Below are 17498 nucleotides of genomic sequence, written 5' to 3' on the forward strand. Positions count from 1 at the left end.
ATTTCTTTGTTTTAGGCTCTCCATTTCCTACAGGTGGAACCTTGACAAAATGAGGCCTGCCTTGGATCTTTCTTCCTGCATCACTGAGGGTCAGATACTAGACTAATGAGGGTAAACTCTCACTCCTAGTAGTCCTAAACTTAATTCTTTGCAGTCATCCACCTCTAACGTTCTAAAGGTTTTTTTTTTTTTTTTTTTCCACCCCCTAAGGATGCCTGGATGTCTTGGTCTGTTAGGCATCTGCCTATGGCTCAGGTCATGATCCTGGGGTCCTGGGATAGAACTCTGCGTTGGGCTCCCTGCTTAGCTGGGAGTTTGCTTCTCCCTCTCCTTCTGCTCCTCCCCTAGCTTGCGCTCTTTCTCAAATAAATATATAAAATCTTAAAGTTTTTGGTTTTTTTTCTATTTCGGTGTCATTTTACTAGGTGAATGTCCCACTAGGTATCCAGCCTCAGTAAATAAGTAAAATATGGTTGGTGACCATATTTTTATCTCCCCTAAGATTTTGAATAATGCCCTCTGATACTGTAAACTCAATAACTCTAATAAAAGTTTCAAAATATTTTCCTCTCCATTTTTCCATTTTCTTTTCCATTTTTGCCTAAGACTATCTTTTCTCAAAAGGTGGTAGTTATGTTAAAAATACACTCTGAGAAGAATGGGAATATCAGCCTTCTTTTGACTTCAGTGATTTTCTGCACTGTTTCCATCCGCAATTCTTTCCACTTGAATACACATTAAAAGATTGGAAGTGTGGGGGTGGGGGAGGAGGTGGATGGAAATTATTCTCTGAGCACATTTATTATGCCAACAATGCAATTTAATGCATCTTTGATGGTGTGCAATTAGGTATTAAAATTTCTCATAACTAGAAATGTTCTCGGTCAGTGGGAATTACTGTAGATAATTTCAGGTAACCTGGGAATAATTTGGCTAGCTAGAAGGCCTAGACCAATATATAAAGCATTCAGTTTAGGGAAAAATTGATTTGTTCTTCACATTAATCCTCTGCTTAACTATATTGGGAAAAGCAAATTCATATAAACCATGAGAAAGAAACCAGTAATTCTTTTATATTTTAAAGTAAATTTATAAAAACACAATATGGCAACTAAAAACTGATCCCCCAAACCATACTTTACTGATTTTTTTGGAAAGGGTTAATTATTTTTGCACAAAATTAAGAGTTTTATTGTACATTACTGGTTTGATTTAGAGTCCTACCTCTATTTTCATTGTTGCCCTTTTAAAAAAAAGATTTATTTATTTATTAGAGAGAGAGAGCAGGGGGGGACGAGCAGAGGGAGAGGGAGAGAGAGAATCTCAAGTAGACGCCCTGCTGAGTACAGAGCCCAACACGGGGGCTAGATCCCAGGACCCCAAGATTATGACCTGAATTGAAATCCAGAGTCAGAACTTCAACCAGTTGAGGCACCCAGAAGCCCTGCCCTTGTTTTATTTTCTCTGATTTTCTTTCTCTCACACCAGTGCTTCCAAAGGGAGACTGAGGTGAAGGCAGGGGTAAACATATTAATATAGTTGGATAGCTTTATCAAATATGTAAGGCAATTTCACAAACTCCAAATTCTGATCACATCGTTTGTTCTTGGCATGCTTTTGGCATTGTATACGGTAACAAGAAAACCAAACAGACTAGAAAAAAAGGACAGTAAGCAATGATAGGAGTAGGTAGGTGTGGGATTTCAGGAAACTATATATGATATCATTCTTACTTCCTTTTGCACCATAATGTTTAGTTATGGGTTAGTAAAAACTGAACTCACTGTTAATTGATAAGCTACAAACAGTTCATAAAGTGACCTGAAATTGAGCAGCCAGCCATAACCTTTGGATTACAGATGCATTTATTGTAGGCATTTTTATGCAAGACGTAGCAACAATGGTACTGAATATGGCTGGAGTGAAAATGAAGTGGCACAAATGTGGACAGTTCTGACAATGCTGATCACAGAAAAAATGTTTGCTTTACCACCTACATGATAAAAGGTAAAAGTATGGATAATATCTTAAAACACTGTATTTTAAATGGAGATAATACAGGCAACTCAATGAAAATGTGAATTTTTAGAAAGTGGGTACTTACTCTCTTCTAGCTTTAAAAAATAACTTCAATTTAAATTTAAATATTGAAGATTATATAAAACAAATGTAATTTTGTAAAATTATTATGGCAAAATTTACAGTTATGTATCTCACTGTGATACACATGAAATATAATTAAAAAACAAAAAACAAAAGAAAGCCATACTGCATATGGGGCTTGCTGATACTCACTTAGCGTGGCGAATATCTGGCAGGGACCGCTCTAGAGCAATATTGTTGCTGACAAAAATATTGAAACCATTTTCCCTGTAAGCTGAGTCATCATGGTCCTCTTCAGTGAGGGGGTAAGGTTTCCCATGCTCACCTTTCCCTAGTAAGAAAAACAAAATGGGATTATCCTCTTTACAAAAACCACTTAATCTTCTAGAACGCACAATAAGAATGAAACATGTGTACTTCTTTAGTCACCCGTTACTATGCTCTATGGAAGGCCTTTTATTATAACATACTATTTTATTTAGGAAAAGGAGATATGCTCATGATAAAAAGCAAACAACACAGAAGTAGAAGTATAATCATCTTCCGGAGAGAACCACTGTGAAGATTTTAACTGTATGTTTTGTAACATTTGTATGCAGTTTGTATATATATATATATACATTGCCTTGTAATTTGATTTTATCCAACTTAATTATATAAAAAAGCCATATTTTCATTTACTTCCAATGGTTGATATTAGTTCATTGTATCCCAATTTAATACACCATTCCACAAAAGATATACTTTCACATTATTTCTAAGTCTTCCTATTAAAAACAATGTTGAAATGAACATCTTTGTTTGTATATTACTAGTAATGTATTTTTGGAAGGGGAAGGATAATTCCTACAAATAGAATCTTGAATATCTGTAGAGTAGCTTATGATAGTTTTCACACATCTTCAGAAGCATTGGATAATATTTTGACATTTACTTATGAAATATATATTATTCATACTTTAGCTTACTTTCTCTTGATTACTTAAAAAATTAATAACTTCATATATGGAGGTGTTTTTTTTAAATTTTCTTTTATTTATTTATTTTTAAAGATTTTATTTATTTATTTGAGAGAAAGAGTGAGCTAGAAAGAGAGAGAAAGAGAGAGAGAGGAGAGCATGAATAGGGGCAGAGGGAGAGGAAGAAGCACGCCCCCTGCTGAACAGAGAGCCTGATGTGGGGCTCGATCCCAGGATTCTGGAATCATGACCTGAACCAAAGTCAGGTACTTAACCAACTGTAAAACAATTTTTATATTGTGTTTATTAAAGCTTTGTTAATTACATATAGTCTAAACATTTTCTAAGTTTACTTTACTTAAATCTGATTTAAGACTTCTGGTTTCCAGTTCTGAATGCAAGGAGTTTGGAAGTTACCACTCTATCCTAACAACAAGTACCAAGATGAACAGACGAAAAAAATCAACAACTCTTCTTATCCCACAGGAAGAAAGGACATAGGGCAAACTGAAGTCCCCAAAACAGAGACAAACAGGTGAATATAGGGAATTGAGACTTACCAGGGCAGGCACTCAGAAGTGCAAACCTCTTAGAAATCAGTGCCTAGATAGGAAATCTTAAAAATAATTGTCAAATTGCTGGAGCCTTAGTGAAGTCTGAGAGTTAAAAGCTCCAGGGCTGGGGTATTACCAGAGCCCAACTAACCTGGGGGAAGGGAAATACCCAACTCCAGCCTACTCTAACCATCTTGTCCTACCAAAGAGGAGTCACACTCCAGAGGCAGAAACTCAATTAAGACCAGACCTAATCATAAGACTATTGAACACCTCCTCTCCTTGCCATAACTCATCATCACATTATAAACAGCCTATTTACAATAATTCCTTTACCCAAAACATTATATCCTTCTACCAGGAAAAAAAAAAATTACAAGACATAGCAAAAGACAAAAAAAGCACAATTTGAAGAGAGAGTGAACATCAGAACCAGCCATGGCAGAGATGTTAGAGTTAATCAGACAGGGAATTTAAAGCAAATATGATTCATATGCTAAGGATTCATATGCTAAGGTTGAAGTATATAGTGTACAATAGCATATGGACGATGCAAACAAAGAGGTGGAAATTCTATGAAAGACTAAAAAAGAAGCTCTAGTAATAAAAAAAAAAAAATAACAGAAATGAAGAACGCCTTTGATGGGCTTATTAGTAGACCGGGCACACTTCAGAAAAGAATCTCTGAGCTTGAGGATATATTAATACCATCCTCTAAAACAAAAAGGCAAACAGAACAATGACTGAAAAAACTGAACAGAATATCCAGGGATTGTAGAACAACTTTAAGAGGTATAACAGGTATAATGGAAATAACAGAAGGGGAAGAAAAAGAGAAAGGAATAGAAGATATACAGGAAACAACAATGACTGAAACTTTCTCCAAATTAATGTCAGAGAAAAAACCCACAGATCCAAGAAGATTAGAGAACACCAGAACAGGACAAATGCCAAAACAAAACAAAACAAAATAAAATTACAAACTACCCCTAGGCATATCATTTTCAAATTATAAAAAAATCAAAGCTAAAGACAAAATCTTAAAATAAATCTGTGGGAAAAAAACCACCATATACCATACAGGAACAAAAACAAGAACTACATCTAACTTTACTTCTGAAACCATGTAAGCAAGAAGAGAGTGAAATGAAATATTTACAATTGAAAGAAAAAAAAACATCAACTTAGAATTCTTCATGCTGTGGGATTGTCCTTCAAAAGTAAAGGAGAAATAAAGACTTTCTCAAACAAAAATTGAAGAATTTGTTGCCACAGGTAGATTTATATTGTAAGATATGTTTTTAAAAAGGAAAAGTGATACAGATGAAAAGTTTAGATCTACATAAAGAAAAGAAAAACATCATGGAGGAATAAGAAAAGATAAAATAAAAAAATACTTTTTACTTTCCTTAATCTTAATTGATATAACATAGCAATTTGTTCAAAATAGAGTACCAACAATGGATTACATTATATACAGATATATATATATCTCAAATGAGCTTATATACTAAGAGAGAAAAATGGAATCCTGTAAAATACTCAATTAAAAACTGCAAAAGACAAAAAAAGAAGTGGAAGACAAAAATGGAACAAGGAATAAGAACAGCATATAGAAAATAGTAATGAATATGGTAGATATTAATCAAAATGTATAAATAATCACTTGAAATGTCAGTGGTCTAAAGGCACTAATTAAAAGAAAGAAATTGTCAGAGTGGATCAAAATAAATCTAATTGAAGATTTTTCCCATCCAGATGTTTTTTTGTCTTTCATAGTTTATTTACCTATTATATTTATGAATAAGCCCTTTCCTTTCCCAATATTAATTTTTAAATTTTAATTTATGTATGTATGTATGTATGTATGTAATTTTTAAAGATTTTATTTATTTGAGAGAGAGAGAGCATGAGGAGGGAGAGGGGATGGGGAAGAAGCAGAATCCCTGCTGAACAGGGAGCCCAATGAGGGGCTCCATCCTGGTACTCCAGGCTCATGACCTGACTAGAAGGCAGACACTTAACCAACTGAGCCACCCAGATGCCCTGCAATATTATTTAATTCATTCATGAATTCAGAGTTTTACTAACATTTTATTTTCATTTTGTCCATCAAAATTTTGAACCAATTGAAACTTGTGAGAAAAAAGAAGAAAGTATCACATTCAATTTCTCACAAATAGGTAGCCAGTGTGACTACATTTAATAAATATTTTGTCTTCTACTTTTTTGTTTTAAAATGCCACATACAAAATTTCAGACATATTGGCATATTTGGGGACTTCCATAATGTTTCTTTTTTCTGTCAATTTTTACATTAGAACACTGGCGACAGCACTTTTTAATATTTGGCAGGGCCACTTCTCACTCACCATATTCTTTTTCAGAACAATACCACATGATTATTTTTCTATGTGAACTTTAGACTCATTTTACTATTTAATAAAATGGTTATTTTGGATTTTGTTTTGAAGTTAAATTGAATTTATCAGTTCTTCCTTAGGGAAATAATATTTTGATGTATCTTAACAATTTTTTATAGCTTTTTTCCTTGGATTTTAGTGGAATTTCACACAATTTTTTTTGAGTTCAGATCTTTTTTCTTAAGTTTTTCTAGGTATGTGTTTTTTTTTTCCACTTTACTAAAAGTATCATCTTTTCGGGGCGCCTGGGTGGCTCAGTGGATTAAGCCACTGCCTTCGGCTCAGGTCACCATCTCAGTGTCCTGGGATCGAGCCCCGCATCGGGCTCTCTGCTCAGCAGGGAGCCTGCTTCCCCCTCTGTCTCTGCCTGCCTCTCTGCCTACTTGTGATCTCTCTCTCTGTCAAATAAAATAGATAAAATCTTAAAAAAAAAAAAAGTATTATCCCCACTGTTTTAAAAAAAAAAAATAAATAAAAGTATCATCTTTTCTTCTATTTTATTTTCTAAATAGTGCACACTAAAGTTATTAATTTTTATACTTAATTGTTAACCAGTTACTCTACTAAACTTTTTCCATATATATATACACATCTATCTATCTATCTATCTATCCTGGGGGTTTCAAAGTACACATCATTTTATTTCAAATAATGATAATTTATTTTTCTTAAAGATTTATTTATTTATTTATTTTAGAGAGAGAAAAAGACAGAGAGCAAGAGCCAGGGGAGAGGCAGAGAGAGAAACCTCAAACAGACTCCTCACTGAGTGTGGAGCCCCATGCAGATCTCCATTCCAGGACCCTCAAATCATGGCCTGAGCAGAAATCATGAATCGGACATTTAGCTAACTCAGCTCTCCAGGTGTCCCTAAATAATAATATTTATTCTCCCCTCTTTCTCCTTTCTTCATGCATACCACTTTCAGATTTATTTAATTCTATAGTTAACAATAAATAATACTGGTGTCAACAAGCACTTACTAGGGTAATGACTTTAATGTGATTGTACATGAGTCTGTGAGTGCATGTGTGTGTGCGTGCGTGTGTGTGTGTGTGTGAGTATATGTGGTTATAGCCTATCATGTTAAGAAAGAATACTTCTAGTGCCTTTTAAATAAAGATAGTTTTGGGGCGCCTGGGTGGCTCAGTGGGTTAAGCCGCTGCCTTCGACTCAGGTCGTGATCTCAGGGTCCTGGGATCGAGTCCCACATCGGGCTCTCTGCTCAGCAGGGAGCCTGCTTTCTCCTCTTTCTCTGCCTGCCTCTCTGCCTACTTGTAATCTCTCTGTCAAATAAATAAATAAAATCTTTAAAAATAAATAAATAAATAAATAAATAAAGATAGTTTTTCATGAAAAAAATATTAAAGTTTACCAAGTTCTCTTTCAAATTTTATGGGTTTTTAAAATATTTTCACCATATTAACCTTTTATTTAGCAATATGTTATTTATTTGTAATCACTGAAATATTTTGTTTGTTTGTTAGGAAATTTGGCTTCTATATCAATCAGTAATCCCTCAAATAAAAGTGAAAGCCTCCTTTTTTTTTTTTTAAATCTTCTAGCTTCTGCCCTAATGACATTAACCTCAGTAGCAGTGACAGCCAAGATCAAACAGCTGTGGAAAGGAATTATACGCTCAAGAAGCAGACTGAAAATCTCTCCAATTTTAAGGGAGAGAACCAAAAATTTTTAAGTGTTTCCCTTTGGGCATAAAAAAGAAAACACTGGATCTTTTCTGTTTTTCTGTTATTTCTTAGGATAAACTGTCAGCTGCTTTTTTAACCTAAAAGGAAAATAAATAAATCAGTGAGAAATTTCCTTTGTTTAACACCTAACTATTGAGCATCCACTGGACAAAGTACTATGTTAAATCATTTTATGAACACTTCCTAACTCAACATTACAAAATAAACATTGTTTTACCCATGTTACATATAAGTAAGCAAAAGAGAGGCTATCATTTTCAATATGGATTTCCACAATCAGCAATTAGCTAATTTTTTTTTTAAAGATCTAAACTCTTAAAATATCTAAATCTCTCTCCACTAAATGGACAAATACTAGATAAGGTCTATGGACCTTATATATTTTCTAGCATGAACTGGATTTACAGACACTCTATAAATCTTATTTAATAAGAAAATCATAGTGCATAGTAGTCTTTATTTTCTTTAATAATTTTTTTATTTTTTAATTTAAATGCCCTAAGTGAAATGTATACATGCAGCCAGGCTTCTTTTCAGTAATTTTTGTAGAGAGATTTTTAGTGCTCAGCTTTTAGATTCAGCCATTTTAAGACTACAAATATAAATTTTAAAGCTACATATTCATTAAAACACCTGCCAGTCAAAGGGAAATTTGTTTTCTCTGTACAGCAATTTAGTTTTCAGACAGATAAGTCTCCTGAGACAAGGCTTTTCAAATGAATAAGTGATACTCTAGAGTTATAAAACAAAACTTGTGAGTCACCAATGATGGCATACTAGAAATTCCTTCATTGCAGTTGTGAGAATAGGTTTTAAAAGTTTATGTTCTTATGCACAGAGCCCACAGTTTTTACTGCAAATGCTACAAAATCATCTTGAGTTTTAATATGTAAAGCCTCAGGGACTGTCACATCTCATATGGTTTAAGATTTCTTCTATAAAACAAGAAAACAAAAACCTCTAAGCAAAGCAACAAAAATAGGTATACGTTGAAAAATGATTTATTATTCAAAGGTGATTTGAGTGATTATTAGCCTACAGATTTACCTGTTTAACATTTTAAAAATTCCGATATGCCTTACTATTATTGACTGTAAATTCAAATTAGGCCTATACTTAAAATGTAAAAAATAGTATACTGTCTACTATATTTAAAATAGTATATATCGACCATATCTTCTTTATGCTGAAGGGCATCTCACCTTTTCCCATAGTTTGGCTATTGTAGACATTGCTACTATGAACACCTGGGTGCATGTGGCCCTTCTTTTCACTACATCTGTATCTTTGGGGTTTAAATACCCAGTACTGCAATTACTGGGTCATGGGTAGCTCTATTTTTAACTTTATGATAGGATATGGTCCATATATATACTTTATGATAGGATATGGTCCATATATACAATGGAATGTTACTCAGCCATCAGAAAGGATAAATACCCAACTTTTGCATCAACGTGGATGGAACTGGAGGAGATTATGCTGAGTGAAATAAGTCAAGCAGATAAAGTCAATTATCATAGGGTTTCATTTAGTGGAACATAGGATTAGCACAGAGAATATTAGGAAGGAAGGGAAAAATTAATGGGGGGAAACCAGAGGGGGAAATGGACCATGAAAGACTACGGACTCCAGGAAACAAACCGAGGGTTTTGGAGGGACGGGGGTGAGGGGATGTGTTAGCCAGTGATGGGTATTAAGGAGGGCACATATTACATGGAGCACTGGTGTTATACACAAATAATGAATCATGGAACACTACATCAAAAACTAATGATGTACTGTATGGTGACTAACATAATACAAAATAAGTAAATAAAATAGTAGAAAAATGAGAAGTTGGGTGGCTCATTTGGTTCAGTCCCACTGGGTTTTGACTTGGTCATGATCTTCAGGGTCATGAAATCAAGTCCTGCCTCTGGCTCTGCACTCAGCAGACTCTGTTCCTCTCCCTCCCCTTTTGCTCCCCCATCCTGAAATAAATAAATAAATAAGAAAATAAATACATAAAAATAAAATGAAACAGTATGAAAGGTGTGAGATTGGGGCACCTGGGTGGCTCAGTGGGTTAAGCCGCTGCCTTCGGCTCAGGTCATGATCTCAGGGTCCTGGGATCGAGGCCCGCATTGGGCTCTCTGCTCAGCAGGGATCCTGTTTCCCTTCCTCTCTCTCTGCCTGCCTCTCTGCCTACTTGTGATCTCTGTCTGTCAAATAAATAAATAAAATCTTTAAAAAAAAAAGGTGTGAGATTATTTAAAGAGTCAGATATAAAAATCAATACTATATCTACATGTATAGTTACTAAAGAGAAAAATCCCATTATATATATATATATATATATATATATATATATATATATATATATCTGATCCTATGTATTCAAGGCATATAGTAGAATTTAATATGCAAATTAGGTTAGTCTCATAGTGCACCTGGTATTTACCCTCCAGATGAAATGACATTTTATTTAATCTGGAATACATACAGATTGGTCTTACTATTTTTTTTTAATGTTTACTGAGTATCCACTATATGCATTACTGGATGTGGAAAGGGAAAATGTGTATAATATGACCCCAGGCCTGAAAAAGCTAGAAATAGACTCTGACTAGTAAGATATGGTCTCCTAGGAACTGAACGTCTGTGTCCCCACAAAAGTCTCATGTTGAAATCTTAATTCCAGATGTGAGGGTTTGGTGTGAGGGCTTTGGGAAGAGGCGATCAGTCTGTGAGATTAGGACTCGTGAATGGGATTAGTGTTCTTATAAAAGAGATCCAGAGAGCTTCCTTGCCCTTTCACCTTGTGAGGACAGAGCAAGAAGACGGTCCTCTATGAGCTATGCACTCTCCAGATAAGAAATTCACTAGGGTCTTAATTTTGGACTTTCCAGCCTCCTGAACTGTGAGAAATATAATTCTGTTGTTTATGAGCCACCAAGTCTATGGTATTTTGTTATACACCCAAACAGTCTAAGTCAGAGTGAAACTATAAAACAATTTGTTGTGAAAAGGAAATGTGGTATTTGTGGAAGTGATTGAATTGGACAATAAACCCTATAAGAATTTCAAAACTGTGGCAAACTGAGGAAGTTTAAATGGCTTGGAAACTCCAAATAGAAAGAGGAAGTTTTTATAGCTCAAACTTGAAGGATGAAGGAAGATTTACACTGTTTCAAGAGGTCTGGGACTGGGAGCTTTTTCTTAGAAGTAATTAAAGTATAACAGTAACATAAGGAAAGTGTTTTAACACTTTTCCTGAGGGGCTTTCCTTTAACACTTTTCCACTCAAGAATTGAGGAACCATGAGAGACTGTGGACTCTGAGAAACAAACTGAGGGTTTTGGAGGGGAGGGGAGTGGGGCGGTGGGTTAGGTGAGCCTGGTTGTGGATATTAAGGAGGGCACGTATTGCATGGAGCACTGGGTATGGTGCATAAACAATGAATCTTGGAACACCGAAAAAATAAGATTAAATTAAAAAAAAAAAGAATTAATATAGTCAGGCCTTTGCTCAAATACAATTTTCTTGGAGAGATTTTTCTTAATCAACCAACCCATCTTAAATCAGTATACCAGCACTCCTTGCCTTGTTTCCCAAATCAATATATATATATTTTTTACCATGCATTGCTTTTCTACCATAAATTACTATTCTAAATTTATTAAGTGACTATTAATTCTAAAACATATTAATTGACTATCTCCTCATTGGGATATAATCTCCATGAAAACAGGGACTTTTTCTGTTCCCTATAGTGTCCCCAGAACATAGTAGAGTATCTGGCACATAGCAGACACTCAATAAATATTTTAAGTGGTATATAAATAATAAAGTGATAAAGATTTGGGCTTATTACCCAATGGAAATAAAGATATTCACTTATTTATTCAAACCTGCAATATTAAACATCTATTCTGAGATAGGGGCTAGGGACTAAATGATGAATAACACAGTACCTTTGACATCATGTGTAAGAAAAGGAAGGAAAAACATCATTGTGATTTAAAATAAAAATGTAATAATCTGTAAGATCATTGAGGGATAGGATGTATCTTGATATCTTGGGATCAGGAAACATTAGCATAGTACTTATCACATGATTTGTCCCCCCAAATACCTGCGAAGTGAATAAATGTTGAAATGAATTAATGCACTTTGTACTATGAGAAGGATAGAGGATGTATCTCAATGATATGGGATCTTTCAGCAGCAGTTAAGCAGGCAGAAAGAAGATCCAGAGGCATGATACACAGAGGTAGTAATTGGGAATTCCAACTCTGGTTTGGTATGGTAGGAATGTGGTGTTCGTAAGATGGAGTAATAAAAGACATGGCTGGAAAGGTAGTAAATTATTGGTTTCATGTTATTCTGGATATGATAAAAGTCCTAATAAAAGTGAATATAGTAAGTCAGTATTCCATACTGATAACTCTAGGGTAACAACAACAAAAAATCACCCAATAATGTATAACACAAAATCTAATAAGATAAAAATAATAAAAAAAAATAATAAGGAAAAAATAAAATTAAAAATAAGATGTTACAAAAAAGCAGAAAATAATGAATTAAAGATTATATAACAAATGAGACATTTAGAAACGAAATAACAAAATTTAAATGATAAAGATTAATTCTTTAAAAGAATCTTAGCAGAATTAGTAAGAAAACACTTATTACCATAGTCCTGTATCTGTTTAAAAATTTTTTCTCTCCTTAAATTTACATTAAATATTTATTGAACAAATGAAAACACATTTCATCTTTTTTTTTAAGATTTTATTTATTTATTTGACAGACAGAGATCACAAGTAGGCAGAGAGGCAGGCAGAGAGAGAGAGAGGAGGAAGCAGGCTCCCCACGGAGCAGAGAGCCCGATGTGGGACTCGATCCCAGCACCCTAAGATGATGACCTGAGCCGAAGGCAGTGGCTTAACCCACTGAGCCACCCAGGCGCCCCACATTTCATCTTTTTAAGTGCTTTTCCCAAATTTATTAAGATATAATTAACACATAGTATTCTGTAAGTTTATGTGTAAAATATGTTGATTTTATATACTTCCCATAATGAGAAATTACTATCACCGTCTCATTAGCAAACACCTTCATCACTTTTTATTTTTGTAGTGAGAATGTTTAAGAACTACTCTCTCAGCAACTTTCAAATACATAATACAATATCAGCTGTAATCACCATGCTGTATAGGAGATCCCTAGAAGTTATTAATCATATAACTGGAAGTTCATACCTTTTGATCAAAATCTCCCCACTTCCTTAATTCCTCCTCCCCCACCCAGGTCCTAGCAATCCCATTCTAATCTCTGTTTCTATTAGTTTGGTGTTTTTAGATTCCATATGTGAGTGATATCAACCCATATGTGTCCTTCACGGTCTGACTTCCTTCATTTAGCATACACAATAGATTATTATATAGCCGTGAGAAAGGAGGAATATTTTTCTATTTACAACAACATGGACTGAACTTGTAGGCATTATGATTAAAAAATTTTGAAAAATCCAAGCCCATCTGGATTCACTGATGAACTTTCTAAACATTAAAATGAGAAATGGTATCATTTTTACACAAATATTTTAGAAATTAGAGAAAGTTCATATGACACTGGCATGAACCTGATATCAAAAACAGGCAAGGACATTATAAGAAATGAATATATTAGACAGACCTATGTCTCTCATGAGTATAAATGGAAAAAATCCTTAACGAAAACAGCACAATGAATCTATAAATATTTTAAAAGACATTATATCATGATCAACTGGGATTTATTCTAGAAATGCAATGTTGGCTTAATATTCACAGTCAACCAATATAATTCACATTAACAGAATAAAAGAGATAAGTCATATTACTATCTCAGTACAGGTAAAAAAAATCATTTGATAAAACTCAACAACCTACTTATAATGGAAATTTTCAGTAGCTTAAAATAGAAGGGAACTTTTTTTACATGACAAAGGGTATTCACAATAAAAATTTAGCAAACATATATCTTGGCGAAATAGTGAATACTTCCCCCTGAGATTGGAAACACAACACTAATCTCAAGCATCACTACCTGTATATAAATTGACACTATCCATTGGGCCTATGAAGTGAAATGAGTCATGAAGAAGAAAGAAAAGATATAAAGACTGTAAAAGAGGAATGAAAGCTAATATTATTTTAAGTGGCATTAAATGTGCACAAAAAAAAAAATCCAAAAAAATTTAAAACCTGTAAGAATTGATAAATTAATTAGTCAAAATTGTGACTGATAAATATCAATATATAATCAACTCTATTTACAAACAACAAACTTGAAATAAAAACTATAAAATAAAGGTGGCTGGGTGGCTCAGTCAGTTAAGCATCCAACTGGCTCAGGTCATGATATTGGGGTTCTGAGATCCAGACCAAGTGGGGCACTGTCAAGAAACTGTAGATTTTCTCTCCCCAGCTTCTCCCTCCTCCTCTGCTTCTCCCCTGCTTATATGCATGGTCTCTCTCACTCTCAAATAGGTAAATAAAATCTTAATTTTTTAAAAAATAGCTTTTAAAAATCATATGAAAGTATCAAATATTTAGGAATAAATCTTAAAAAATATGCATAAGGCCACTCTAGTAAAAATGTAAGAGTCACTGTTGGGAGAAACTAAGGATGAACTAAATAATTGGAGTGATTCATCATGATCTTGGATTTGGCAAAGTTTTTTAAGATGTCAACTCCCCATGAATTGACAATTTACCTAAAAACCTTCCAAATTAAAATCTGGGAGTTTTTGCTTCTTGGTGGTGGTGGTAGTATGTGTGAGTGAGGTATAGTATATTGTGAGATGGAGGAATTCAATTAAAAGTATATTTGGAGGGGTGCCTAGGTAGCTCAGCCAGTTGAGCAGCTGCCTTCCACTGGGACCGAGCCCCACATCAGGCTCCCTCCTTGGAGGAGAGTCTGCTTCTCCCCCTCCCTCTGTCTGCCGCTCTAACTATACTCTCTCTCTCTGTTAAATAAATAAATAAAATCTTTTTTTTTAAAAAGTATATTTGGAAATGCAAAGAGCCTAAACTTCCCACCACAATATTAAAGAAGAAAGGCATAGTTAGACCAAATTAAAACTATACACATACGGTCATGGAATAAGCCAGAATTTGATTACATAAAATTGGTTACATAAAAATGCTAACATGAACATAAAGACACACATATGAAAGATGTTCTTAAGAGCATATATAAATGGATATATATATATAAATGATAATGTAGTCATGATGTACCTGTCATCACTGGTAGTGATATTGTCTCCATTTTCGGATTGTAGAAACTTTACTTTAAAAAAGAACAGTTTTCTAACATTTAGAGATATGAGTAATTTTTATATTTAAAAAATTTACGTATTTTTTATTTAACATATAAGGAGTTAAATAACAAGATGTATTTATATTCATTCTCAGCACAGATCTTTAAAGTAGGGATAGCATAAATCTATGTGCACAAATTGAGGTTGATATGAGCTCACTCTGAAAAAATTTAAAAATTGATTTTAGATATGTTTGTGTAGAAATCTAGCGTTTTATTATTTTTCAGCTTCCAGCGTGGGCTTGTGAAAAGGTTTTTATTTCCTAATTGTGTAGTTATTCTCTAAATTATCACAAAAAGCTTCATTGTCTGTAGACAATGCAATAGAATCACGTTAAGAACTATTTTGCCTCAACACCCTAATTACTTTTAACTTACTTAGCTTTATTCATCAATGGTGTGTGTTCTACTTACATAGATATAATTATAAGATTTTTCTTAGTTATTATGGACAAATGACAAGACGTATTTTATAAGTATTTTAACTCCAAAAGGGATCTCTAATTTATATGTTAGAGGATTTCTGCCTTTTCTCTCTTCCCTTCCTCCTCTCACTTCTTCCTAAAGGGAAGTGCTTGATTTAATTCCCAGGCAGTGTATTCCTCAGAAAAGTGACAACTTTTTTTTTTTTTTTAATAGACTCAAACTAAATGGAACATTACTGTCAAATGTGTCTGAATTGGTCTGTTAGCATCTTCCTTTGTGTAAAATCATAAACTGTCAGAGTGTCATGGGTTGTACATTGTTAACACTTCTGAAAAAATGAGGCAACACAATCACAAAATATTCCATATGCCATTTGAAGCATACAGAGAAGTTGAGTTAAAAACTATCAAAGAGAGTGGTAGGAAATAAAAAGAAAATAAAAGGCCACTGGTAAAAGGGCAAAATAAAATGAAAGCAGCAAAGGAAAAAAAAATAAGGTTAGCAAAGAAAATAAATGAAGACAATATTTGGGAGGTTTTCAACAAATTTATTCCTCGTGGTAATGGAGTAAAAGTCTGATTTATAAAAGAAGGTTAATTTTATAATGTGTTATTAGTAACATTGTACACAGTTTAAAGAAACAACTGAAATTTATACTGTATGATGAGAAAAATAGAGAGTTTATGATCCTGAATAAGCTCAAGAAAAAATTTATTTGGGTTAAACATTAACAGACACCCCAAAATGATCATGGTTTTTAGATTAAATGAATTGTAGATACATGTCTATGTCACATAAATAGTTAAAATAGTTCTGAAGAACAATCAACATCTTATTTTATTTTGATTACAAATGACAACAAATGCCTTGGAAGAGCTTATGTCATTTATAATAAAATTTTACCTGATGCTGAGGGACAAGTGACTTCTTACTCAATAGATTATAAAGAAAGGAGGAGGCATTAGAAGAGATGAAAAAATGAAAACGATGTTACTTGTTATAGTTACTCAAGAATAAGACAACCACAGATAGCATGTTCTTGGAGAGGACCAAGATACTGGAGGTGGGATCAAGAGAGGGGTGACTGTTCATCAAATGGACAAAAGAAGGCAACTCATGGAAGACTTGCACTAAGAACTATATGCAATATGTAATTCTTATTTTAAATAGATTGGATTTACATTTCTATGGAACCAGAAAAGCCTTTCAACCTGCTCACTGAAGTATAAGTGTATCTCTCCCTCATGTCTGTAGTAATGGCATGAAACATTATCAGTGATCCATGTCTCAAACTTCCCATTGGTCCAACCATCGTGGCATACACAGAGCAGAAACAGCAGAAATATGCAAATAAAATTCTAGTAAAGTTTTTGAGTGAAGAGATTTTAATAAAATATAGAAGTACTTTAGAGTCATTTTTTAAAGGATGACTAAATTCAAATTCATCAATATCAGAAATATCTATATTTTAAATTAATCAAAATACTTCCCTATGTTTATTGTAAAATTTTCTACTATTTTTCGTGTATATTTTATTATATTTTTTTCATTTCATAAGAAATTGATTAACTATATCTAGGTAAGTAGCTGTTATTTACAAAGGGAACAAATACTTTCTATCATCCCAATACATTTCCTGGGATGTAATCTCCTGGGGCTTAGTCCTTATTCCATGACTCACTCAAGGAATTTTGTTATCTGACTGAATCATCCTGGAAGTGAGAACTGCAAATTGGTTTTTAAAAACTTGTGGATTTATCTCTATGAACATAGATAAAACATAACCATGCAACTTGTGTTAGCTTATTCTTTGGAAAAGCTAATAAGTTATTCCTTTCCTAAAGTGTTTCCATGTGGACTCCCAATACATTTGCCCTCAATAACTTCCTTTTTTTTGCTTAAGGAACAGATTTGTTTTCAGATGTCAAGGAGTTTTTGTTGTTTTTTTTTAATTTTCTTCAAACTATAATC

At 33.6% G+C, this 17498-nt stretch overlaps 1 protein-coding gene across 1 annotated transcript in view; it reads right to left on the reverse strand.

Moving 5' to 3' along the window:
• The window catches only part of GALNTL6 (polypeptide N-acetylgalactosaminyltransferase like 6), a 1234529-nt gene that overhangs the window by 706577 nt on the left and 510454 nt on the right, over positions 1 to 17498 (reverse strand). Inside the window, exon 4 of the mRNA XM_082726947.1 lies at positions 2296 to 2434. Coding sequence (XP_082583073.1) covers positions 2296 to 2434 — 139 coding nt within the window. The remainder of the gene's footprint in view (positions 1 to 2295; positions 2435 to 17498) is intronic.

The sequence above is a fragment of the Mustela nivalis genome (genome assembly GCF_964662115.1).
Source record: "Mustela nivalis genome assembly, chromosome: 4".
Classification (NCBI taxonomy): Eukaryota; Metazoa; Chordata; class Mammalia; order Carnivora; family Mustelidae; genus Mustela; species Mustela nivalis.